The sequence below is a fragment of the Stigmatopora nigra genome, chromosome 4, assembly GCF_051989575.1.
Source record: "Stigmatopora nigra isolate UIUO_SnigA chromosome 4, RoL_Snig_1.1, whole genome shotgun sequence".
In the NCBI taxonomy this organism is placed as follows: domain Eukaryota; kingdom Metazoa; phylum Chordata; class Actinopteri; order Syngnathiformes; family Syngnathidae; genus Stigmatopora; species Stigmatopora nigra.
Window position 1 is genome coordinate 14889885 of NC_135511.1, and position 24452 is coordinate 14914336.

The following is a 24452-nucleotide window of genomic DNA, read 5'->3' on the forward strand; positions in this document are numbered from 1 at the left end:
TGAATGGAGGCCACATATTTGTCAAGGTGGGGGTCTGGTCCTGGAGTGGAGTCAGCGTCATGAACGATGGAAACTCGCCCCCCGAAACTTCAGGTGAATGAGAAGCAAAAGAATCGGGACACAGTTTACAGTGCATCGCCAAAGTAGAAGTCATTGGAGGAAAACAAAAAAAAAAATGACTTGGATTTCGTCGTTTGGGGCCAATACTTTCATGAAAGCATATCTACTCTTCTTGACGGGATGCGCTGCACAGAAAGTAAGTGTTCTGCAAAAAAAACTTCTCGTTAAGTTGAGTTTTTCTACCTACGTTGATTTCCGTGCCCACTTGCACCGAAAATGCATTTATTTGATTCCTCTTGGAAATTATAGTAGTTGCTTGCGGCATAATGAGCTCAGCGAGCGTGTTGGAAATAAATCCATCCTCATGGCATTAAATATTACAAATATTATCGAGCAATGTTGTTGTTTTTTTAACTGTCAGTTGTAATTGTAATGTCATTTTCCTTCACCGTCAATTACTTTTGTAAAATATGTTTTCTAGTGAGTTTCTTAACATCGCAGAGTAATCAGTGTAACACTGTGCTCATTAAACCCGTGTGCAATTGAGGGAAAATAGCTAAAAACTCATTGCATATGTTAAGAAAAAAATATAATTTAATAAACAAAAACTGAAATTGAGGGACCTCAAAAGTTCAAACAAACAGTATAATTTTATATAATTATGCATTCTTTAAAAAAATGTGTTCCATTAACCAGCATCACTGAAATTTGAATCTCATGCTAATTAAGTTTTGTTGAATTCTTCCAAATGGGTGAAACTTTCATAAATAAAAACGTGCTAATTATTTAATTCATAGAACAATACATTATGTAGAGCTGAACACAACAAAAATGCAATTTAATGGATTATTTGCTGTTTTTTTTTAGCATCTCACTTTCTTAGTTTATTAGTTATACCACACTAATTCGAGTCATTAAAAATGATTAGTCAATTTCCTTGTAGTAGGATCATGGCAATTAATATTTTGTACTGGTTCCAAGATTACAGAAAGTGACCTGGAATGCTCCCTCTCAAAAGTTGCTTGAATATCCTTGTTTTCTTGGAATTGTGAGGATTTTCTCAGCTGTAAAATGGTTGCTTTTTAGTTGGATAATTTGAAAACGGGTCAATTTGATGTTAAATTTAGGGTTTGCATTGGTTAGCAATGAAATGAATGGTTTATTTGAGTAATATGCACAATTCGGTTCAGATTAAAATGAAGTGTTCTTGGAAATGAAAGGTATAGCCATGTTGTGGAACCAAAGTGGGTTGCTGTCAATCAAGAATCGTCCTTTCCGCTCATAAAGAATGGCGGCTGGGCAGCAGTTTTAGTTCCTGTATGCATAGGGTGCTCACTATCTTTGCAATTATCTGCTTGAGAGGACATGCTAAATGATGTCTTTGTCCTCTGCCCCCCTTTTGTATTAAGTTGATTTTTGGAACAGCATAAACAAGCTTAGCATTTATTCTATCCCCATCAGGGGAAAAAAATAGCTATTGTCTTTTTATTTCCAGGGATATGTACACAGAAAATTAAATTTTGCTGTTTTGTGGAGTTTTTTTGAATATTTTATGGAATTGGAGTGCTATTCTTAAAGCCATGGTAGGGAACCTATGGCTCGGGAGCCATATGTGGCTCTGTTGATGGATTTATATGGCTCAGGAGCCATATGTGGCTCTTTTGATGAGTGTATATGGCTCTTCCGATGGGTGTATATGGCTCAGGAGCCATATGCGGCTCTTTTGATGGGTGTATACGGCTCGGGAGCCACGTGTGGCTCTTTTTATGGGTGTATATGGCTCGGGAGCCATATGTGGCTTATGATGGATGTATATGGCTCTCTGCCTTTTTAAAATCATAATTTTTCTTCATTATACTGTTCTGCATGCATATTCTCATTGATTAGCAACAGTAAAATAATGTTCTCAAAAGAATTCAGACTTTTTTTTACTTTCAAAGTGGTGAAATGAATAAAAATGCTCACATTTTCATGTATTTTTACTTTTAAATTCTGAGTAAGGCTCTCAAGGAATAATATTTTGAAAATATGACTTGTTTATGTTTCTCTTAGGGATATAATCAACCTAAAAATGAAGATATATAGTATTATTATTTCGCCATTGCATGATGTTGTGGTAGTGGAAAGACTATAGAACACTGAGTTGATAGTTTGTGTCACGTAGACAATAGTCGGAATTTACTAGCACACTTTTTTTTTCCCCCTTTCCAGCAAGGTCATTGTAAGTGCATCTTATAAATCTGTTTAGTGAATACGAGTTCCATGTTATATATCGTTCCTACTTCCAAGAAATCAAATGACGAGGCCAAAGCCAAAAGCTTGATTGGATGCTACTAACAAGTGTATCCAGAGTCTGATGGATTCCTCTTTGCCACAGAGCTCTATTGTTCCCAAAACTATCAAAGACACATCAATGAGCCAAAGCGTTGGACTGGGTGACATGTTCCTTCATTACCATGAACGCACATTCCCTAGCTTGCTTGCTTTCACCAAAGGCTGCATACAAATATTCATTGGAGCATGAAATATGTTTTAATCAACTACTGAAATGTACCCTCAAAATGTGACATTATTTAAGCCCCACTTCACAATTATGAGCTCAAAGTGTTTGATTCCTTCCGCCAAGATTAAGGGGGGAAAATGTAATACAGTAATACTGTACAATTCTGTACAATAGAGAGAGAATGAGGAGGAGACAAACTACTGTGTAGGAAATGTATGTAAACATATACTCGACTGTAATTAACAGTTCTTTACCTGCCCTGTAGGGGGTGGTAATGTGTGTAAACAAATTTTGATGTTTTTCTTAGATTAACGTATGCAATACAGTAATACAGAACAATTATGTACTATAGAGGGATAGGAGACAAACTACGGTGTTGGAAACTTATGTAAACATCTACTCGACAGTAATTAAAAGTTCTCTACCTGCCCTGTAGGTGGTGGTAATGTGTGTAAACAAATTTTGATGTTTCTTAGATTAACATATTTTAAGTACTACATGTATGTATATTGGCTTTTTGTAAAGTTTTGTTGGAACAAGTAAACTTGAGTTAAATAGGGGTAAAAATTAAATTTGTTTGTCTACGTGTCAATTCCCAGCCGTGAATTTGTACTCTGAATATTTGTTTTTCTGGCTTGCTTATATTTAAAATGTGAGTAAATGTTAGATTCGGTCTTGATATATGAATTATAGATGGGATAGGTTTGGGTTGTATTAAGCAGGTGAGCATAGCACTTTAAAAAAATAAGTTTTGATGCAATTTCAACGTCCATCACTTTTGGGAATGAATAAAAACAAATGATAAAAACCAACATTCAAGCATTACCTTTGTTGCCATGTATCACTTCTGAATAATAAAAAACAATTAATAACAAAAATTCCAACTTGCTCTCACTTTTTTAATTTTTAAATCTGGCAAAAAGCTTTAGATTAGCCATAATTTTCAGTATAAAGTGATTCAAATTCAAAAATAACTGAAGCAAAGTCCCATAGGTTAAAAGTTTACCCCTTCAAATGCCATTGAAAAAGCAATTGTTATCAATAGAGATCATCAAAAAAACCTGCCAACAATTTCACCAAACTCCTTTTTAACCACTGTGTTGATAAGGACAATCTGGAGGGTCTCACTGGCTCGTTTTAACAGGCACCACACAGCAGTAGAAACCCCTTTTTTAGAGAAAACATGCTAATAGGTTTACACCCAAAACATGGAGGGGAGAAACGACATCTGCCTGTTCTCATGCCCAAAAAAGCACCCACCCACCCACATGCATGCATGTGAAAGGACCAAAGCAATAATCATTTCCAGCAGTCCACTTAAAGACAGAAGGGGGCAAAGAAAACAAGCCATATGGGAAAAATGTCACTGTAAATAAAATGTTGACCAACCATGAATGGACTAAAAGGAGCCTTTCATAATTCCCATTTTAGCTATGATGATGAAATTATCCCAATTGGACAATGAGGGCTATCTTGGAAATGCCAAGGCTAAATGTGCTTGTTTGTTTACTACGAGTTTGATGTATGTGTACTGACAGGAGTCCACCAGTAGAGGCAAATTGCAGGTGTTATGTGTGTTTAAAAATGATGGATGTGTATTGATGCTTACCATAGTGATGAGAAGGGAAGGTTATCTTCGTATGATGTTGCAAGGTAATGCTGAAAATGATGATTTGTAGCATTTGGAGGCTCACTTCTCTAAATAATCATATGCACTTGTTATTTTTAGTTTCAAAAGAGTTAGAGTTCAATAAGATGTAAAACTTTTTTATCAGAATTAGTTTTATGCCAACAAATCATCAGATTTGAAATGATTCTGTACACAGATATTGATTAAATACAGTTTAAATTTGTTAGTAAAGCAGAATTTAATATGTTTGGGTATTTGAAAATTCATTTTACTCAATACAGTAATCCCTCGAATATTGCGGCTTCAAATTTCGCTGTTTCACTACTTGGCGGATTATTTTCTGGGAAAATATTTTTATTTTTAATACATTCATAATGATGTGAAAATCTGAAACTGGCAAACGGAAGCCACTCCTGTCCTCTAAAAAAATATTTATATTTATATACATATATTTTTTAGAAATAGGGGTGACTGTATTTTGCGTTTTTTGTTTTTTGTTTATCGCCACCATGTCTGGTCTACATTACCACAATAATCAAGGGAATTTGACCCGCTACACATTGAAAAGCTCAACGGCAGTTGCAGAATATTTTTTGAAAAATTGCTAATTTGAAATCCATTATCTTCTAATTGTGCAGTTTTTCCCCATATAGTATTTTTTTTCTGTTTAGGTGTATAAGGAGGGAAAGCAATTTATGAACCTGGATAGGTGTGGAAATGACTGGTGCAATTCTCAACACTCACTCAATGAATTAAGTGTAATTGAAGTTGTGAGCAGACGGCCACTGTTGAAGCGCTAGACTGTGAAGAAGCAGTGTCACTTTTCTCCTCCAGTAAACAGGCCTGGTGAGGGTGAGGGTGAGGATTCCTGCCCCCTTTTGAGAGGCCCGCCAGCCTGTTTATGAGCCAGATGAGTGTGTGTGTGTGGTTCAGCAGAAGCCAGCTCATGTTGCAAAGTTTTCACAGTGGTGTTGTCAGCCTGGGTGGTTTAAAAAAAAACTTCTGCAGCCAAACAGTTAGTTAGACTGTCAGATTGCAGAAGTGTGACTTTGTCCAATTAAAACAGAGTAAGTAAATGCAGTATTTAGGCTAGACTAGGCAACACAAATGTATATTTTCATAGTAAAATTCAAAACAAGGTCATTTAAAGCACTTTTATCACATAAAAAAATCAAAATCACAAATAAAATAATGAGAAAACACAAAAAAAGATTGAAATAGGGGAAATGAAAAGAAAAATACTTGAAATTTGAATTATAATTACGCTGTGGTAAAGAATAGTATATTAAGCCTTGTTTAAAAGGTGCAAAAAGTTTGAACTTTTTGGCTTTTCTCAAAATTATAAATTATATTAATTAAAATAATTAATCTATCACTTATCTATACATTTATAACCTTATTTTGGTGCTTCACAACTGATCTGTAAAAGTGTTTGTTGATTATAATGTTGCAATAACTCCGCTCAAATGAGGCAGATTGACCTGGCATTAATTATGTAAACTTCCAACTTGTCTTTGTTTGATTAGCATCACTTCATTAAAAATTATTGCTCCCCAAAATGGCACTGCTTACTAATTGTTGTGAAATGAGAAAAGGCACCTTTGCATAATTAGCAGCCTGCCAGTGGAGCGGCTTGTGATGTAACAGAACTAAGATGTTTGGCATTATAGGAATGGCCCATTTTCATTGGATAGCATGGCACTCTGGGGGCCCCCTTCATGTGTAGTCATTCTACCATGCACATCCCAGTGTGGGGGGACCTCCCAGTTGCTCTATCCCAGTGGGACAATAGACCGATAATAGATTATCTACACTTTTAACACTTGTTAGTATACTTTAGCTAGTTTTATGACCATATTTGATCATTAACACAAGGAAATCTGAATGCAATAGGCTATAGAATTAAATTAAATAAATCTGATTGTGTGGTCTTGCTTCAAAACAGAATTTTTGCTATTTAGTTTTGTGAATTATACCACATCATTGCGCAACCTAGTTGTAAAGACCCAGAGCCCCAAATCGACTTACAGTTCAATGCAACTGGCTTTTGTGGCATGACTGCAAAGAATGTTACTAATGCAATAACAGTAGATATTTAAAATTAGCATAAAGAGGGAAAAAAAGTTGTTCAGAAAGTGAATTTCCAAAAATGTGCAGTCGAAAGAAACTATTTGCATTTATTTGTTTGTGTAAACTAGTGATTATTTGTTGTTTTTAAGAAAAAATATTTTGGCAAATGCACAATAATAGGCAGAAATTGTAAAAATAAAAGGTACATTACAATATTAACAATCGACACTAAATTGCAACCAGCTACGAGTTAGTGAGTTTATCATTGATTATTATTGAAATTAGGCTCTAAAGCTTGGGTGGGCAACCTTATTTTTTACAAATCTAGTTTCCTACAAGTTCATTCAATAGATTGCGGACAGGTGCTTCTTATTTCCGCGGAAACCTCATTGGTAAACTGTCGGTTGGAACAAAGAACAGGACCCCTATTTGACCCTTCAGGACCATTTTACCCAGTCTTGCCCTAAAGTCATTCCATATGGTGTATTGAATATTTTGAGATCAAATGTTTTGACCTTGTGCTTAAAGTTATTCAGTGAGGAAAACCTTCAATTAGGGGAGGAAGCTGATATTATTGACAACATTTTCTCCCTAAAAACGTCTAGAATCGGGTACTTTTCTGCAAATAAATGGTATTTACATGGTAGTTCTTGTCTTTTTTGGTTTGAATGCTCATTATTATTTAGTTTTATAAGGATAGGGAGTGTAAATCTTGATTCCTAGACTTAAACTAAAGCTTCATGTGTTCCTATTTCCATTTATCTTTTCCCCTCAGATCAAATGATGTCCCCAGGAAGTTATATTCCTTTGGCACAGTAGTATTAACCCTAGTTTTTTGTTCACCCGTCTGATATTGCTGTTTGTTTATCTGGGTCATTCCCACGGACCCAAAGTGAGGTTAACACGAGAACTCCTACAAAGGTCTGATGTTTTGTTACTAGCTACACATCTGCCTCTATTTAGGCCCCCAAGTCTACCTCCATCCCCAACCACCTGTAAAGAATTAGAGTGCATGTTCCAGAAAATAGCCTCCCTTGGGTCACAAGCAAGCTACATTGGGGAAAAAAACAGTCTTTGATGCCACAAAGGTAAAAAACAGCAGAGTTGAATAGTTCATTCCCAATCTGCTTTATATTAGGAAACCATTAGACTTAAATTAAGGGTATTATTTGATTTTCCATACTTTGGTTGTTCATATTGTTAAGGTTAAGAACTTAACACTGTTTTCAATGTCAAGATAAGTTATCCTCTGAGGGATAATATACAACACATCTCAAAAAAACCTTAAAACTTTTAGGCATCCATTCAGTCTTTCATTTTTTGAACCCAAAATATAGTTGCCCTATCGTGAATATAGTATTTGAGATAAGGGTAATTGTGAAAAGAGGTTTGCAATGTTTTAGTCTAATGTTTTGTCTGGCAGTCTAATGTCATTGTAGCAAGATACTATAAATTTAGTCAACATTTAAGGATGTTTTATATCTATTTTTTGCAGGTATACTTTGACTGCGGTGCCAAAGTGGACGTGGTGGATTCCCAAGGACTGATACTCTCCCCAGGCTTCCCTTATAACTATTCTTCTGGGACTCACTGTGTTTGGCAGTTCTTTATACCTGTTGACTATCAGCTCATCCTTGAGATATTTGACTTTGATGTATTTGAAAGCCACGACTCTTCTGCACAGACCTCAGCCATTTCGAGTTACGAGATAGATGATGTCCAAGATGTGGTGACTAATGCCCCTGACAGCTTGGAATTGGATAAGCCTTCATCATTAGATACTGATAAGAGGAACATTCCTAGGAGCGAGCATTCTTTTCAAGATGACGAGGAGAAACCGTCCTCAAAAATCCAGAAAGTGAAAGTTTCCAACTCTGCCAAAAGATCGACAGATGTCTCCTCTGGTCTTACGTCACCACCCACAGCTTCTGTCCTCCTCCCTGACGCCTTGTTGAATTCTGATAAGTCAATAAACACGGCTTCCTCTTCTCATTTGAGAGTAGACTTCAACCCAAGTTCAATCCTTAGCATGACTAAGGTGACCACGGTTGCCTTGGTGAAGTCAACTGACAGTACACCCTCAAGCTATGGAACTCCGCAATCAGGAGTGGATGCCTGCCCACATGACGTCCTCTATATCTCCGATCTCATCACCTTTTCTTCGAGGTTTTGTGGCTCTAATAGACCTCCGAGCAGCCAGTTGGTTTTTGGTTCGAGTCAAGAGATGGTGGAGGTTATCATGGAGCTCATCACAACCACTCATTGGGGGCGTGGCTTTGCCCTACTCTTCCACTACAACAATTTGACCGAACCAGGCGGAGAACGAACACATTTAGTTCCCGTATCTGCCAAAGTTGACTCTCTGCTGGCTGCTGTCAGTGGAGCTGCCTTCTTCACCTTGATAATCACCAGTGTCCTCTGCGCCATATTCAGGTAACATCTCAAGACTCTTAGGTATCGGAAAAATACCCAATGTTGCTCACTTCTCACAACTAAGAAACATAATCCGAACACTGACAATGCGATGTATGCTATCCCCTGTAAATGATTAGATACGGTTTCTGATCACATGATCGGGTCTGGGACATCTCTACAATGTTGTCCTGTTGTGAGTCAACCAAAGTCTTCCCAAAATGAGCTAAGCAAATCATCTCGTGGAAAAAAACCACCATTTTTTTTAATGTTCCATGAAATTAGACTAAGCATTTCACATTTTTTGGTCAATTGTAAGCATGTGAAGCATTTTCTCTCTAATCAGTCTGAAAGTACTACGGCACCTGGCCTTAATTCCAGCTGCTTAAAAGTGAATTGGCATGGAAATAAGGTGGAAAAGGCAGAAGGTGAAAGCGGAATCTAAGTCATCAGGTGCTAGTAATAGTGTCATACAGTCAAAGGTTATAATTTACTAGTTTGTTCATCGCAAGGGACAGACAATAACCACAAACTATGGATGTTTAATGGTTTATAATAGAATTTGTTGGAGTAAAATGTGTCTTTTCTTCTAATCTGTTTTCACATCTGTCTGTGTAATCAAGCTGGTTCCTGTTTTTGCACAGATCTTGACTCAATCAGACCCTTAGCATTAAATCTGTCAACTATTTATGACATGGAAATTGAAAGCAGGTGTTTCATAAAATGAATGCGCAATTAACGGCAGCAACAAGCCAAGTTGGTTAAAAAAGCGTTAAAATGTGTGATCATGGAACCTTTAGCCTACGAGGAAAGTCTCAGTGGCAGCCTTTTCCGCTTGAGGTGTTTCTTATTATTATAAACAATGTCTAACAAATCAGTAGAACATCCAATGACAACGATGGGGGGAAAAGAAGGTCTTAAATGTTGGAAAGCAGTTCTGAAATTAACTCCCAAGCTTCCCTCGGGTAAGAAAAGAGGCAAAGGTGGAGAGAATCGCAGCAGGCGTTCTCTACAGTTTGTCGGTGGTTTGGTAATGGGCTCATTCAACTGTAAGAGCAATTTTTAATAAGTGGATACATGTTCAAATATTTCAGCATGCTTCATTGGCTCATTTGGAAGTTAAGAAAAGGACAGAAACATAACTGAAAACGGCCGACTAAATGAACAGCTTTTTGACAAAGTCCTTCAAAAATACCACAATAACCTACAGTAGATTAATAGAAAATAAGGAAACTAATGAAAAGCACTTAATAAATGACTTTTTTTATCTACAGACCCAAACTATGTCGAAAAAGAGAGCGTTCCTGTGCATCCACCAGCACTGAGGTATAAAAACAACTTTTTAGCCAATCATTACATAAATTAGAGCAATCGATGTGAAAGAATGGATAAACTGCTTAACCTGCTATGTTGCGGTGAAGGTGCCTGAGGCAGCTGTGAACGCAAAGGTGGATACAAGTGAGCTGCAACTCATGGCTGAGAGTCAGACCAATCAGGAGATGGTTAGCGATCAGGAAAACAACAAGTACAGCCCACCACGCACAGGTGAGAAGAACCAGAATCAGTTTAAATAAGACGGGGGAACTATAAACGCCAATGGTAGGCAATGTGTTAATGTGCCTGTGCAAAAATGAAGTTGGGTGTCAGACTCGGGTTGGTTCGCGGGCTGCTTTAACGTCAACTTGATTTCACGTGGGCTGGACCATTTTAGATATAATATTTAGATTTTTAAAAATATTTTTATACATGGATTAAAATCCCTGAACATTCGTTTTTTTAATGGATCGAAAAAAATGTTTATTTTAGCTTTTTTAAATATATTTTTAGATTTTACAAAATGATTTTTGAACTAAAAACAGGAAAAATGATTAAAAAATGACAATTATTGATTTAAAAGGGGAAAAATCAGGAATTTTAAAATACATCTATACTCTTCATTTTAATTTGATCCTTAAACAGAAAGTCGGCACTCATGATTTACTTTCTCGGGCCACACAAAATGATGCGGTGGGCCAGATTTGGCCCCCAGGCCACCACTTTGACACATGCTCTACGCAGTACGTTGGGGAAAAAACTTTAATGGGTGTTAATTGCAGGAAATGGTTCTACTGTATTTTGTTGTTGTTATTTTCTTGTATAAAGTGTTGCAAATTGAGTTAGAAGACACGCATCGCAGAGGTACAGTTTAATTTAATTTAAAGAGAAAAACCTTGGTGGGTCTATACCACAGAAAGGTTTTACTTGCTTTTTCTTTCCAATAAGAAGAGACTAAGACTGAGAGCTTTGTCGGTTGACCCCGAAAGCAACCAGGGGGCTCCGGTCACGGTGCGAGGACAAAAAAATGCAAAGCTCATAAAACGGTTAACAAATTCAAGTTGGCCTGCAATGTAAGCCGTCTCTTCATACCATGAGACCATATTAATGAAAGCCTTGTTATTGTTTTTGCCTTCTCCTATGAGTAATTTCTTATAGTCTCATATGGACACTTATTTTTTACGTTTTTTTTAAACATTATTCATTTTTCTCAGTCAGTGATACGCAGAATACAGAAATGGAACTTTCCTCCAATGGTTTGGCAGAGCTGGATTTTGGTCCAGATGAGGTCTTCATCATATCGTCGGCCCCGAGCCCGAAAAGGCCAACCGCGTCCACTTATACAGTAAGATTTCATTGACATTTATGCTCACTACATGATCGGCTATCGTCGAATAACATGACCGGACGTTTGGTCGCCTGGACGTTTGGTCGCCCGGACCTTGGGTCGCCGGTCAAATGTACTTAGATATTAAACAGTACTTAGATATTAAACAGTACTTAGATATTAAACAGTACTTAGATATCAAACAGTACTTAGATATCAAACAGTACTTAGATATCAAACAGTACTTAGATATTAAACTCTCTCTTAGATATTAAAGTCTCTCTTTATTATAATTTTGATAGTTGGCTTCAACAGTAATCTCTCTGTCACCATTTGACCGGCGACCAAATGGGACCAAAAGACCGGCGACCAAACGTCCGAGCACCGTCGAATAATATGAGGTCATTATATTTCTATATGACTTGGCAAACAAACATCCTTAGAAAGAAACATAGCTATTATGGCCCTTCTACAAAGATAACTAACAATTCTGGTCTATCCTTTTGTGAGTCTCGGGTAAATTGGAACAGATTGACATTTACAGACTCTAATCCCAACGTCACACTTTTTTATTTTCTTTCTATTTTATTTAGACAAACATAACGGTACTGGCCCAACGCTCGTAAAAACCCTCTACAATTCGCAATGAGAAAACACTTTCCTTAAATGTTGATGGGGGAAAAAGTAGTTTCACCAAACATTATCCTTCCGACTTGCTTTTGTGTTCTCCTGGAATAAAACATTGGCATAAACAGTTCTGGCAGCTTTTTTTTTTAAAGGACTGGCAAGCTTCTGTGCAACTTGGGCTAATGGAGTATTATCAACAGAGCCAGATTCCCAGCAGCAATTGTGTGTGCGGGTGTTTGTGTGCGCGTGGATTGCATGCATGCTTTGGCACACAGTGTGTGGTCTGTCGGTGTGTGTCCTCCCTGCAGACGCCCCTGTATATCATATAATAATGCTGCCACCAGATGAACTCCTTTGACCTTCTCCTCAACCTGACCGTAAATTCACAAAGTTCCTAGAAAACACATGGAATTTTGACAAAATGACCTAAAATTCAATTTAAATCTTCCCCAAATGACCCATCTCAATCCCCTATACTGATTTGTCAGCTTGTGTATCAAACCTAAAAGTACTCTTTGTATTCGAGGTACTTTGGTGACCAGAAGAACATGTTATTTAAACCCCTAGCTAATTCTTGTCTAGACAAAGCTAACGGTGAGTGACTGTGTGAAGGATTATTCTGCTCTTGTTCTCTCGATGATGGGCGCAAACCCTAAAACCTTCGCCCTCCCCGGAATAATAGCAGCTGACCGATCAGGAAGGATAATGTAGCATACACGTGTGTAGCCTGTCAGTCATAATTAGCTGAAATGAAGATCAAATTGTGGAAGATGTTCAATTTTTTTAAGTAAAAGCAAGCTTCACACTTTTCCATGATAAACCGGTTTGTAATTTTATCACCACTTGGGTGTGGATATGCTACCAATCTCATTGGGTTGTATAGTAGGTATTCAGACTGTTTTTATGTAGTGTAATATGAGTCTTATTTATCAATGACTATACCACCTCATACTGTTACATAAGGTGTTTTTTTTTAGAATTATACATTGTGTAAAAAGGTTTCGGAAGGTAAGAGATGGAAAAAAAGTAGATGACAAGCTTAGCTTTGTTTTTAGTACGTTTTTAGTACAAAAGAATGGTTTGTTATTCGATTCTTCATTCAGATCAGGAAAGATTAGAGTATGGCAGGCAAACAATGACTATGCAAGTAGCACTACTGTATGTCAAGTTATGCTAGACTTTAAAAATATCAAATGCATAAGCAGCAATTTTCAGTTTTACTCATTCATTTACTTATTTGTATAAAGGATTGCATTCTGTTGTCTATTGGCACAAAATCATTACCATTTTTTGTCCCAATATCCTGTATTTTATTGCTATTGTTTTCAAGTTTACAGTTAAATTTAAATGAAAGAAACATGTGAGGTTCTGCTTCTGTGTCTAATTTTTGTTAAAACAATGTGGAAATTCCAAAGCCCCTTCTGTTTTAATAGTCCGAAAAAATAATGAATGAGTCTGTGAGCCACACATACTGAGTTGGCCAGCTTTTTGACCAAATGAGCCAAGCAAGCCAGTACACTTCCTTCTCAATAATCCGTTCAATTCATGAACTAAACAATCCGTGGGTAGAAGTAAAGGTGGGGAGGGGATTTGAGAGTGGGTCAGTTCATTGATGCCTGAATTGTCAATTTCGGTATGCTTTCAAAGAAAATCAATGCAGTCACTGACTGCTTTCTGATCTTTATGTTGAGGTTCAGTAGCAACGATGCGTGCTTGTTTCAATAACAAGTCTCTCGCACAGTGTAGCCCATTGACCATTGTATCCACAGTTGAGGGTTGGTGCACAATGCCACCACCAATATTTGCGCTATTTATGTACGCTGGTTATCTCAATCATAATTAGTTTATATTTTAGCTTGCGTGCCAGTTCAAGTTCAAAAGAGCAACAGAGCTTTTGAAGAACTCAATTTTAGTCCTTTGGCAAAAGTAGGTTCTAAGACAGGGGTGGACAAACTTTTCAGCCCGGGGGCCGCATTGACTTTAAAAATTTGACAGATGGGCCAGGTCAGCACAAGATAGGATACATATAAAAAAGGGCATCTGTTAACAGTACACATGTAACATAAATAGAATAAAAAGACTAAAGTATTAACAAACTCGTTAAAGTTAAAAGTATAAAGTACAAAGTAGAGTAAAAAGGAATGTATTAAGAAATATTAAAATGTAATTTATAAATAGATAGAGGGCATTAAAACACGAAAAACACATAAGAGTGGACACAGCTACTGTCACTACTTACGCGTGACGGCGCCATCTTGGGAAAAAACAAAAAAAATAACATTTTGGACAACGTCGACGGGCCGGATTAAAAAGCCTAACGGACTTAAATGGCCCGCGGGCCGTGGTTTGCACATTTCCTAAAAGGTATTATGCATTTAATCCATCAGCACGTCGCTGAGTGGCATTTTCAGAATGTTCACGTGTCATTTGCTTTCTCACTCCTCAGCAAAGGGAACGGTTCCTGAGGCACAGTGACACCGGCCCCGATCCCGTTGCTGACTGGGCGTCATCAGACTCTACCCAGCCTCGGTCTGGTCCCACCACCGATGGAAGTGGCGGCTGTGTCAGACCGAGAGCATGGAGTGTCCGCACCTTCCAGGAATTCCTGCCTCCACTGCCACAACTCCATAAGAAGTGGTGCAGCTGGAACTCCACCAGTCCTTTCACCAAACTTGTAGACAGCGTCAGTATCAAAACCATTCTTATCATTTCCTCACACTAACCTCAAATATATTCATTCAAGACCCAAACCAAGAGATTATACATTTACCTTCTGAATACCAAAGTAGAAAGTAAGTATGTGTTGATCAAAACAATCTATTGTCATTTAAGGCACCGGCCAATTTGCTGTCTGACAAAAGGAAAGTCTTCTCAGACGTCCACCTGGCGGACAAGTTTGACACCAGCACCATTTCCGACTCACCAATCAGCAACGCTTCCTATCCACTCGCTCAGCCAGCTCAGAGGCAAAGACACCTAAACTCAACCAGCAACCTGCGGCGTTTCCGCTTCACCGGGCCTTGCTTTGGTCTACTCTCTGGGACGTCAGACCCAACGAAAACCACCGGGTTCCATCGTGCCCAGAGCTCCCAAACAGCGCCTAACTCCATTCCATCTTCCCAATGTGATTATGAAAGTAACCAAGTGACCAATAGGCTGGATTTCCCTGGTGAAGAAGATCACATGAATGTACCCGTGTTTGCCATCTCTGAGGAAGAAGATCGACAGCCTCTCGTTTCGGCTGAACACCTTGGCCAAAGTACCGTCACCGCTATTAAGAATGGACAGGTTCTGGGCACTTTGGATGGCAAAAAACCAGCTGCCACCAGCCCACAGAATCACAAGGTTAGATTGGAGTGGTCTCCGGGCAGCCAGGCGTTAGTTGGGGTTTGTCCATTCCCTTCGAGTACAACCATTACCGTGAGTGAGTCAAACTCTATCAAAGACTGCCAGTTACCATACAGCCAGCCAACTGGCTTGTGCAGTGTGACCAACCAATGACCAGGAAGATTCTAAAACAATTAGTGGACCAATGAAGCATGCCTTGAACTATTCTGAGAGCCACATTACCAACTATGACAGAAGAAAAATGAACTTTTACAAATTGATTGCTATGTTCTGGAATATATTATTCTCATTGGGGAGGCTGCTTGTTCTGTATTTTGTATGCTGAGGTCTTAATATGTATATATATGTATATAAAAAAATACGCTTCGGACAAAGTGTACATGGAAACCAGGAGAACTTTTTGAAACCAGATTTGTGGATCATTTTGGGGAAGGATTATTAAAATATTGCACTTCAATAGCTTTCAATAACTGCAATTCTGTGTACATTTTATATTACCAACCAATTGTCAGACATGGTTTCTTCACTCCTACATTTCCTATTACATTTATGGCTTGGACAGTGTGTATACTTTACTGGATAATAAAAGGGAACTCAAAATATTGTAAACTATACTGATGTACATCAACAGATAAATCTAGTATGAAGTAAATAGATAGCACGGTATTATTTATAAAATGAGTTGACATGAATTTATGTGATGTTTTAATAAAGGTTGTCATTCTCACAAAGTGTACTTAAATGCTTGAATCTCCATTTAGTTCAACGCCTAAAGATCACAAAATACTTCAAATATAAATAACAGGAAAATCAGTCTTAAGACAGTTACGATTTTTTAATTCTGATAAAATGACAAATCCAAACTAGGTAGAAAAAAAAAATCCAAATACCAATAAAAGATGGGGAAATATGCTAAACAACTGTGCACTTTTATTTTAGGGATTTGTGGCTCAGATACCAATTTTTCGCTTATTGATATCACTAAGTTTTTTTTTTCCCAATGGGATTATAACAGTCTCGGGTCTGCTAAGAGTTTGTACACCCAACAATATGTCTTAGTCATAAACTTTCTACTATGTGTAAACATTTGCGTTAGTATACAATAAACCTCCCATCTTGGGGACAAATGCAAAGTACTCCTGGAAAAGCCTCTTTAATACCAATTCCTGATTGGAGCGGCATGGTAATGCTATTGGCTTAAGAGTGGCCAGACCTCGGTAGGGAATAATTAAAACTCAGCCTTTCTGTCAGGGGATCGAATGGACTTTTGTAGAGGGGTCTGAGCTGCTATGGAATGCTAAAATGACTGTATATACCATGACTAAAGAGGAGGTTAAATAAACAAAACCTAACCTTCACACCGTGACCAAATAAACCCTTTGGTGGAGGGTTAGATAGAAAATGCCTTCAAAATGAAATTGCATGGCAAATCATGTGTGTTAACATTGTCAATAACACTAAATAGAAAAAAATAATAAAGATCAATAAGTCAATTGTCCTAATATTTGTTTATGACTGCCATAAAACTGCAAAATGTGGTTTAAATGGCTGAGAATTTAGCCTCAGGGTTGATTAAATAACTGTGCAAATGTTGTCAAACTTGAACATGAAGAACACACAAAACAAATTCTAACTAAAATATAAACAAACTCAATACAAGTGAAGTGTCCATACACAATTCACTGGATGCCAGCTAAAATTTAACAACTTTCCTTTAACTTATCTTCATTTTCAACCGGAGTTTTATACACACTAACGTATGTGTGTCTTGAGAGGCATGCACATTGAAACTGACTAAACATTTCAAACTCACCTATGGTGAGAAATGGCTGAAGAAAAATTCTAATAGCAATCATGCAACTTTTCCTGCAATACAACCCTTCATAATAACAACTACAATGTCTGTTATGTCTAGTAAATAGAATATATTGCAAAATATTCCAAGTTTAAGTTCTGAAAAAGTGGGCTTTACTCTCCCTCCAATAAAATCCTTTCCAAATAATCCAATTTTGAGAATTTGGCGATAGGGTGATTTTTTTGTGTTGCCCAAATTGTATAGAATCTAAAATCTATCAATAAAATCTATATAGTATCCCTTTTACTAGAGCAACCCGTTATTACTGTAACATACATATGGATTAAACTATATAACAGTCATAACATATTCTTAAAACCTAACCAGGCTCTTTTAGCGACACTAAGTTCCTTTTCACACTTTCTAGTTTTCTTAACTTTCCTATGCCACCTTTCATTAGCCTTTTTTTTTTTTTACAATATGTAATGGGAACAAAGACAAATAAAAAGTTATTTCCCATTCCAGAATTCCAGTAATGTTTGAAAATTATTCCAACACAATGACATCATTGTATGAACAGCATATCTATGTTATCGTATATGTTAACCTTGTTAAATTCTAAACAATACCCTAAAGGAACACCCACCTGCCCATAATCTAAGCAAACCTGTTAGCTTGTTAATGAGAACAATCAACCAATGTAACACCTACTGAGAAGTGGAAATCCATGCTAGGTAAAAGTTCTAATTATTTTTTTGCATCCATAATATGGGACAGCATCATCAGGTGGAAAGCTACCATATTTGGTGTTTTTCCCTCCTTTTGTCTGCTTTCTGAACAGGAACACAGCTCAGCTTTTGAAGCGGGTCTGCTCACATATGTGGTTGAAATTCCTGATATCAACATATCAAAAAAAAAAAAAAATTCAACCGGACTATTTAAAAAAAAAAAAAATAATAATAATAATAATTTAACCACACTATGTAATCATTGGGGAGTAATGTGTCCAGGCATGTCCAGTCATGTCCTATCATGTCCAATTGAGGGGTTAGAGTCCCTTATTAACACAAGCTCCCCATCTAGTGGTAAACAGGGCAAAAAGCAGGAATAGAAGACTACCGGGTGAAAGTGTTAATTAAAATTAGGAATTCAGGCCTTGTTATTTTATAAACAGATGTATATAGAGAAATAGTACTTTTTTACATTAAATTTTAATAGTTACACTAAGCACATTGTGTGAGACGACCCAATCAAACAATCCAAAAAGGTGTTTCGGGCTTACCTTGCATGATGGGCTTTTATTTGTGTACGACAGTTAAGACCCCAGTAGCAGTCGGGACGAGATAATACGGCAGCTGCGGGGGTAAAAATCACATTCAGTTGCCTTGACTAAAAATAAAAGTACTCAAATAATATGCAAAACTCTAAAATATTAAAGTACTGCCCAAACCTTGCTAACTGTGAACATTGTGTTGTATTAAAGGGTATCAAAACATCTAATTTCAGCAGTGTTTCAATCAAAATGTGTTGGAACTGAAAAATAAAACAATCTTACCTGGTAGTTCAGACGTAGGAATATTCTGTCTGTACTTGTACGCCAGCTCCTTGAAAACCATAAGGCCGCAGCACACACAAATGATTGTATTTGCAGAAACAGAATTATGCCGATCTGGGGAAATGGGGGAAAATCAGATTACTTTCCTTGCAGGATGACATTACAAATACTGATTGAAAAACTCACCTGAAAGGCAATATTTCCCTTCTTCCAAATCATGTAAGGCCTCTTTAAGTAAGTCCTTCCATGTTTTGCCTCTAGAAGTCAAGTAGTTCTGAAAAAAAGAATAAAGTTCATTTAAATGATGCAGTAATGGCTTGTATTTTACTCCATATACCCGATATTGCCAACTACATGAACTTTAAAATCACTAATTTCCATAATATGATACATAAGAGAAGAAAAGTAACTTCTAGGAAAAATCTCAAATAAAAACTATAAGAGATAAATAATATACAGACAAAATTCTGAAACTATAACTACAAGTAAATGTTACCTTTAGAATCTCTGACTCATAGTGATTGTTGTTCAGCACACCATCCAGACATTTTTCAGTCAGATTAAGCTCTGCAAAATCGTGAAATACAAACTTTTAACTGTTCATACAGGTTTGTAAGATCAGTTTTCTAGTTTTCTATCAATCATGGTTCACAAAATCAGATGCCTACCACTGAATTGAGCCAGGCAGCCTTGACAGCCAATCCTGCGGCAACCCCAGTAGATGTGACAGAAAGGACGTTGGCATTGAGCACCTGAAAACAAACAGCAATGAAATCCACACAGAAAAAAAGGCACTAAAATGACTTACCACACTTATTTTGAAAGGCCCATAGCAAACATGTATTCAAACACTTTTCATGAAGTGCCTTTAATGGTAAAATAAGTGCAGACGATAAATGGTAGTGGCACACTACAAGTACTTACATTGCTGGTGGCTATTCAACTCAGGCCGTCGATCTGGCATTGCCTCTAGGCAGCAGTTACAAATAAGATGATCGCCCTGAGGTTGACAGCGGTACTCCAGAGGACCTGCAGACAAATAGTTGACCGGTTACAATAGAAGAAAAAAGGTAGACCAAGATCTATATCTGTTGTTTGAAATATCAAACAGACATGTGAGATTATCTTCCATCGACTCATACCTGCCGGGTTTCCAGGCGACACTGAGGACTCTCCATCAGTGGCAGAGACTTCATCTGAAGATATGTTTGGAGGAGGAGGAGGAGGAGGAGGAGGCATCGAAGGTGGCATGCAGGGAAACCGATAACTCGAGGCAGTGGGAAACGGCATCTGGTTGATCTCGTTGTTGTAGCCTGGGCATTGTCGGCACATGAATAGAGGCACACTGGAAAAAAAAAAGGTTTTCTCTAGTAGTGTTTCCTAATATTTATCTCAGATTAAAAAAAAAACAATGTTGATGACTTTTTCCTTATCTAAGGCAGGGGTCACCTACTCCCGTCTGGTGTTTTCCGGACGTTTGGTCGAATGGACGTTTGGTCAAACAAGACGTTTGGCCGACGGACAGTTCTCTCCCTCTCATGATTATAATTTTGAGAGTGAGAGATTACCTGGTTGATCACTTTCAACAGTTAACTCTCATTTGTGATTATAATTTTGAGAGCGAGCTGATACGGCGACCAAACATCCGTTCGACGAAACGTTCGGGGACCAAGTGTCCGTCGACCAAATGTCCGGTCACAGTGTTTTCCGTATCTCCCTTCTCCACCACACCTGAATTAAATGGCCAGGATTGTTTTCAGGTTCCTGGAGAGATTGCGGAGGAGTTGATCATTTGATTCAGGTGAGTTTGAAGAGGTAGATATGGAAAAACAAGACTGTAGAGGTGCCCTTCGAGGACCAAGATTTTTCCTTTCTGTGCTATCGGGTTAGTTTCACTTAAAATCAGTGCAGATTTTTTTTTTCCCAGGAAAATCCATACCTGAAGACAGAAGAGTCACTGTCATTGTCAGAGATCTCATAAAGATTATCTGAGCTGCACTCCTCATCAGAAAAGTGCTCCAAAATGTCCTGCTTGATTTTGTTGCGGCTGTCCATGCTTTTCATGTCTTCCTCACTACGAGACTTTTCTGCAAGACAGATGACCACACTTTTTTTTCCTCCATTCTACAAAATACACCATGTCCGCAAAAACGCGAAAAATGAAAAACGCGTAAAACGAGGGAATACTGTGAAAAATATTTCCATAGTATTACCCCCGTTTTTTTGCTAAAAAAATACTGTATGGTCAAACAATGAAAACAACTGAAAATACACCCCTATTTGTAGTAATTTATGCTAACCTGGATGCTCAATGAGGTAGGCCTCCACCAGGTTGTTGATGAAGTAGTTTTTATGAATCCTTTCCGCAAAGGCACGGCACGTTGGACAATTAGACGAAATGTCCATCCAGCCAGAGTAACAGGCAGCACAGAAAGTATGCATGCAGGGTTGCAAGCTAACAGTAGAAGAAACCATGAATGACATTGTCATTGACACAAACACACAATGAGAAATATCAATTGAATTGGAATTTCACCTGACGCAGTCATATAATAGTTCCTGGCAGATGCTACATGTCAGAGATTCCTCCATCTTATCTGTCTTGGTCTTTACTGGCGATGTTTGACCCAAAAGATTTCCTGATGATCCAGAGGTTGGTGGAATGACCTCTATTGGACAAATGTGGGAATTATAATAAAGTTATAACAGAAAGCTTGTATTGACTGATCATGAGAGAGGAATAGTATTAATGGCTTTTTCTTGGCATAGAGGTAAAAAAAAGATCAGATTTTTTGGGGGAATTTCTTGTAAGCATACAAATATGTATGAGGTCAGTTGGTCAAAATACTAACACACCTGTTTTTCTCTTTTTGCATTCTGGCTCTGAATGAAGTGCTTCCTCACATTCTTGGTCCACATCTTGAGATTTGCAACCTGTTAAGGTGACAAAAGACACAGTTAAGCTACTTTTAATCATTTCAAAAAGCCCATCGTCATGTCATGTCATTTGAAAACTTTTGATAATAGATCTAAGAAACAAACTCCCCAGCTTAGCCACTTTATACCTATAGAGTTGTGTTAATTACATTTGGTATCTTCTATATTTAGCTTGATTTTACATTACATAGTTTTTACCCTGACTCGAATAACCACTGGTTATTATCACAGTTATGTCAAGTGAAATCTACATCAAATCAGATTAGATGGCATTCTCCATTTAAATTTACCAAAAAGATTCAAGTGGAAATTCTTCTTAAGGTTTATACTTAAACCATACCTTATTGTTATCTTAGTATAAAAAGCCCAGATCACAATAAAATATTTTTAAGTGACAAATAGTGTTAAATAAACAGGCAAAAACACCAAAACTAAACTAATCAATGCCAGTGCTAAAAGCAAAGACATAAAAAAAACCCAAGCAAACGTGCCTGAATATACTGCAAACTATCTTTAGCAGTGTATTTGTAAAACACCAAAACAACACACCTGAGTGAAAACCTGCTCTATTTGTCCCTGCTGTTAAAGGAAGCTGAAAACAGAGGTGGGAAGTTGAGGTGGAAGGCTGAGGTTCCTCTTCATTAAGATCCCGTGGAGCTTTTGTCAGCATGACAGGCTCCACAGATAGTGTCATATCAGAGGATGTAAGGGTATCAGGACTGTGGCCTGGTAAGTACAAAGTTTCATACAGATAGACGGTTATTCCCAGAGTAGTACTATAAGGGAATGTAATGAAATATTACATCATTTTAGACCAGGAGTTTTGAATACTTACTTTGGTGGTCTTCCAAAAATGTTTCCTCAGTTGTGAGTGCGTGGTAAAGATAAGCAATATCTGCAAAAAAAAAAAAAAAAACATTGTCAGTTTTTGGCTTCTTGTAAATACAAAAATACTTTTGGGTTAATTGTTTCTGAAGTATTTTAATTTTGCCTGTCGGACCAGAATTAACGTCACACCCTAAAAACAATCATGAACTTACTTTTCTCAGGCTGACTTTTCCGGTACACAAAGTAGATGACGTCACCATTTTGAAGGATGTGAGTTTGTTTTTTAACCAATTTGGACATGTTGATCACTGTACCATTGGTGCTAGAAGAACATAACAATCATTTGTTAGTAATAAATACATGTGTTATTTTGGGATTATAATAGGAGTGTTAGGAATCATACCTCATGTCTTCAAGCCACACCTGCCCTGAGTTTTCATCATGAACAATCTTGCAGTGTTTCGCTGAGATCTTTTTATTGGCAGGAAATGCCAAATCACAGCCTGTCAACAATACAACACAAACACAATAAACCAAGGGTGTCAGACTCGGGTTGGTTCTAGGGCCGCTTTAACGTCAACTTGATTTCACGTGGGTCGGACCATTTTAAATATAATATTTAGATATTTTTTTAAATAAATGAATTAAAAGAACTGAATTAAAAGCCCTGACTATTCCGTTTTTTTTAAAATCTAAAACAATGTTTATTTTAGCTTTTTTAAATATATTTTTAGATTTTACAAAAGGATTTTTGAACTAAAAACAAAAAAAATCATTAAAAAATTACAATTATTGATTTAAATGGGGAAAATCAGGAAATGTTATATACATAGCTACTCTTCATTTTAATTTGATCATAACACAGAAAGTCGGCACTCATGATTGACTTCCCCGGGCCACAAAAAAATGATGCGGCGGGCCAAATCTGGCCCCCGGGCCGCCACTTTGACACCTGGAATATACGTTAACAGCAAATATTGTTATGTTTTAGTGGCTGTTCAACCTCAGATTAAGAGTCAACCACACTGCTGGGATGCAAAAATCACATGTCTAGTCTCTCTAATGATGGCTAGACATTTTGCATTCCAAAAAGTGTAGACCCCACAATCTATCCAACTCACAATAAGGCAATGAAATCCAGGCCCATACATAAAATACCTACTTAAAATTCTGCACACACGTTCTCACTGGAGGCCTTTTGTTATCATCACAAAAGAGCTAAAGGCTTTATGCTTTAAAATGAGGGTAGGGGGGTTAAACCTAGACAGTGGCGTCTCCTTCACACAGAATCTGCTTGTCCTTTGGTAACAAGTTGACACACTTAAATGCCAAATAACGTAAAATTATATTTACAGAAAATATGATCTTTTCAATGTAGAAAGCAGTGATTTTTTACCTTTTTTTCGGCCAATGATGCATTCCCTTTTGAAAAGTAACACTCCAGTTTCATTGGAATTCACTTTGACCAGTTTTCCCCATGGCGTACCCCTTCTTCTGTGATTCTCCATCTCCCAAAATTTGGATCTAAATATGTATCTTGTTGCAGATCAAATCACATCACTGGAAAATATCAAAAGACAAAATCACATCACTTTATTATCACAAGACAAAATCAAATCAGTGTATTATCACAAGAGCAAAATTCACATTTTCAACGAGATCCTTTAAATACCATCTACAAAAAATGTAAACTTCCAATAACGTTACTATACGTCAATTGTTAACCCAAAAAAATGACAGCTTAGTTAGCCCAAATATTAATAAAAGTTAGCATTTTGATCGCAAACGCAGCAATGAATACAAAACTTCCACGCCAAAAACTCCGTTCACATGAGAAAACGACGGCATTTGCTAACGTTAGCAGCTATTTAGAAACCTAGATCTCGTTCAGATCCAAACATATTTTACTTTAATATTCTCATGATGTTACTGTACCGTGAAAAAATGAGGGTTTTGTTGCCAAACGTTCTGCCGAGAATTTCAACTTGTCATGTTCCAACCAGGAACGAGCTGCACTTTCCGGCAAGCTCTGTGTTGACATTCGAG

The 24452-nt window shown here is 37.4% G+C and overlaps 2 protein-coding genes across 2 annotated transcripts; one reads left to right on the forward strand and one right to left on the reverse strand.

The window, feature by feature from the left end:
- Positions 1-16027, forward strand: LOC144195225 (uncharacterized). The gene is made up of 8 exons (XM_077714693.1): positions 1-256; positions 7759-8696; positions 9950-10001; positions 10097-10220; positions 11204-11334; positions 12921-12951; positions 14355-14626; positions 14776-16027. Exons 1-8 carry the CDS (start codon positions 98-100, stop codon positions 15442-15444), a joined length of 2376 nt encoding a protein of 791 aa, XP_077570819.1. The 5' UTR covers positions 1-97; the 3' UTR covers positions 15445-16027.
- A 1685-nt stretch (positions 16028-17712) lies between these two features.
- LOC144195442 (E3 ubiquitin-protein ligase CHFR-like) lies at positions 17713-24452 on the reverse strand. Its single transcript, XM_077715086.1, has 18 exons — positions 24342-24452; positions 23803-23966; positions 22810-22909; positions 22619-22728; positions 22414-22473; positions 22128-22304; positions 21498-21575; positions 21178-21310; positions 20942-21096; positions 20581-20728; positions 19784-19986; positions 19566-19670; positions 19310-19393; positions 19138-19208; positions 18828-18915; positions 18642-18755; positions 18369-18441; positions 17713-17979 (listed from the first exon to the last, which is right to left on the reverse strand). Exons 2-18 carry the CDS (start codon positions 23912-23914, stop codon positions 17937-17939), a joined length of 1854 nt encoding a protein of 617 aa, XP_077571212.1. The 5' UTR covers positions 23915-23966; positions 24342-24452; the 3' UTR covers positions 17713-17936.

Excerpts from the sequence above, each read along its gene's own strand:
- LOC144195225 (XM_077714693.1), top strand. The coding sequence starts at position 98 with ATGAGAAGCAAAAGAATCGGGACACAGTTTACAGTGCATCGCCAAAGT. Across the intron at positions 257-7,758 it reads CGGGATGCGCTGCACAGAAA|GTATACTTTGACTGCGGTGC; the intron begins GTAAGTGTTCTG and ends TATTTTTTGCAG. Across the intron at positions 11,335-12,920 it reads CAACCGCGTCCACTTATACA|AATTATACATTGTGTAAAAA; the intron begins GTAAGATTTCAT and ends GTTTTTTTTTAG.
- LOC144195442 (XM_077715086.1), bottom strand. The coding sequence starts at position 23,914 with ATGGAGAATCACAGAAGAAGGGGTACGCCATGGGGAAAACTGGTCAAA. Across the intron at positions 22,910-23,802 it reads CATCATTGGCCGAAAAAAAG|GCTGTGATTTGGCATTTCCT; the intron begins GTAAAAAATCAC and ends TATTGTTGACAG. Across the intron at positions 21,311-21,497 it reads ATGCAAAAAGAGAAAAACAG|AGGTCATTCCACCAACCTCT; the intron begins GTGTGTTAGTAT and ends TTTGTCCAATAG.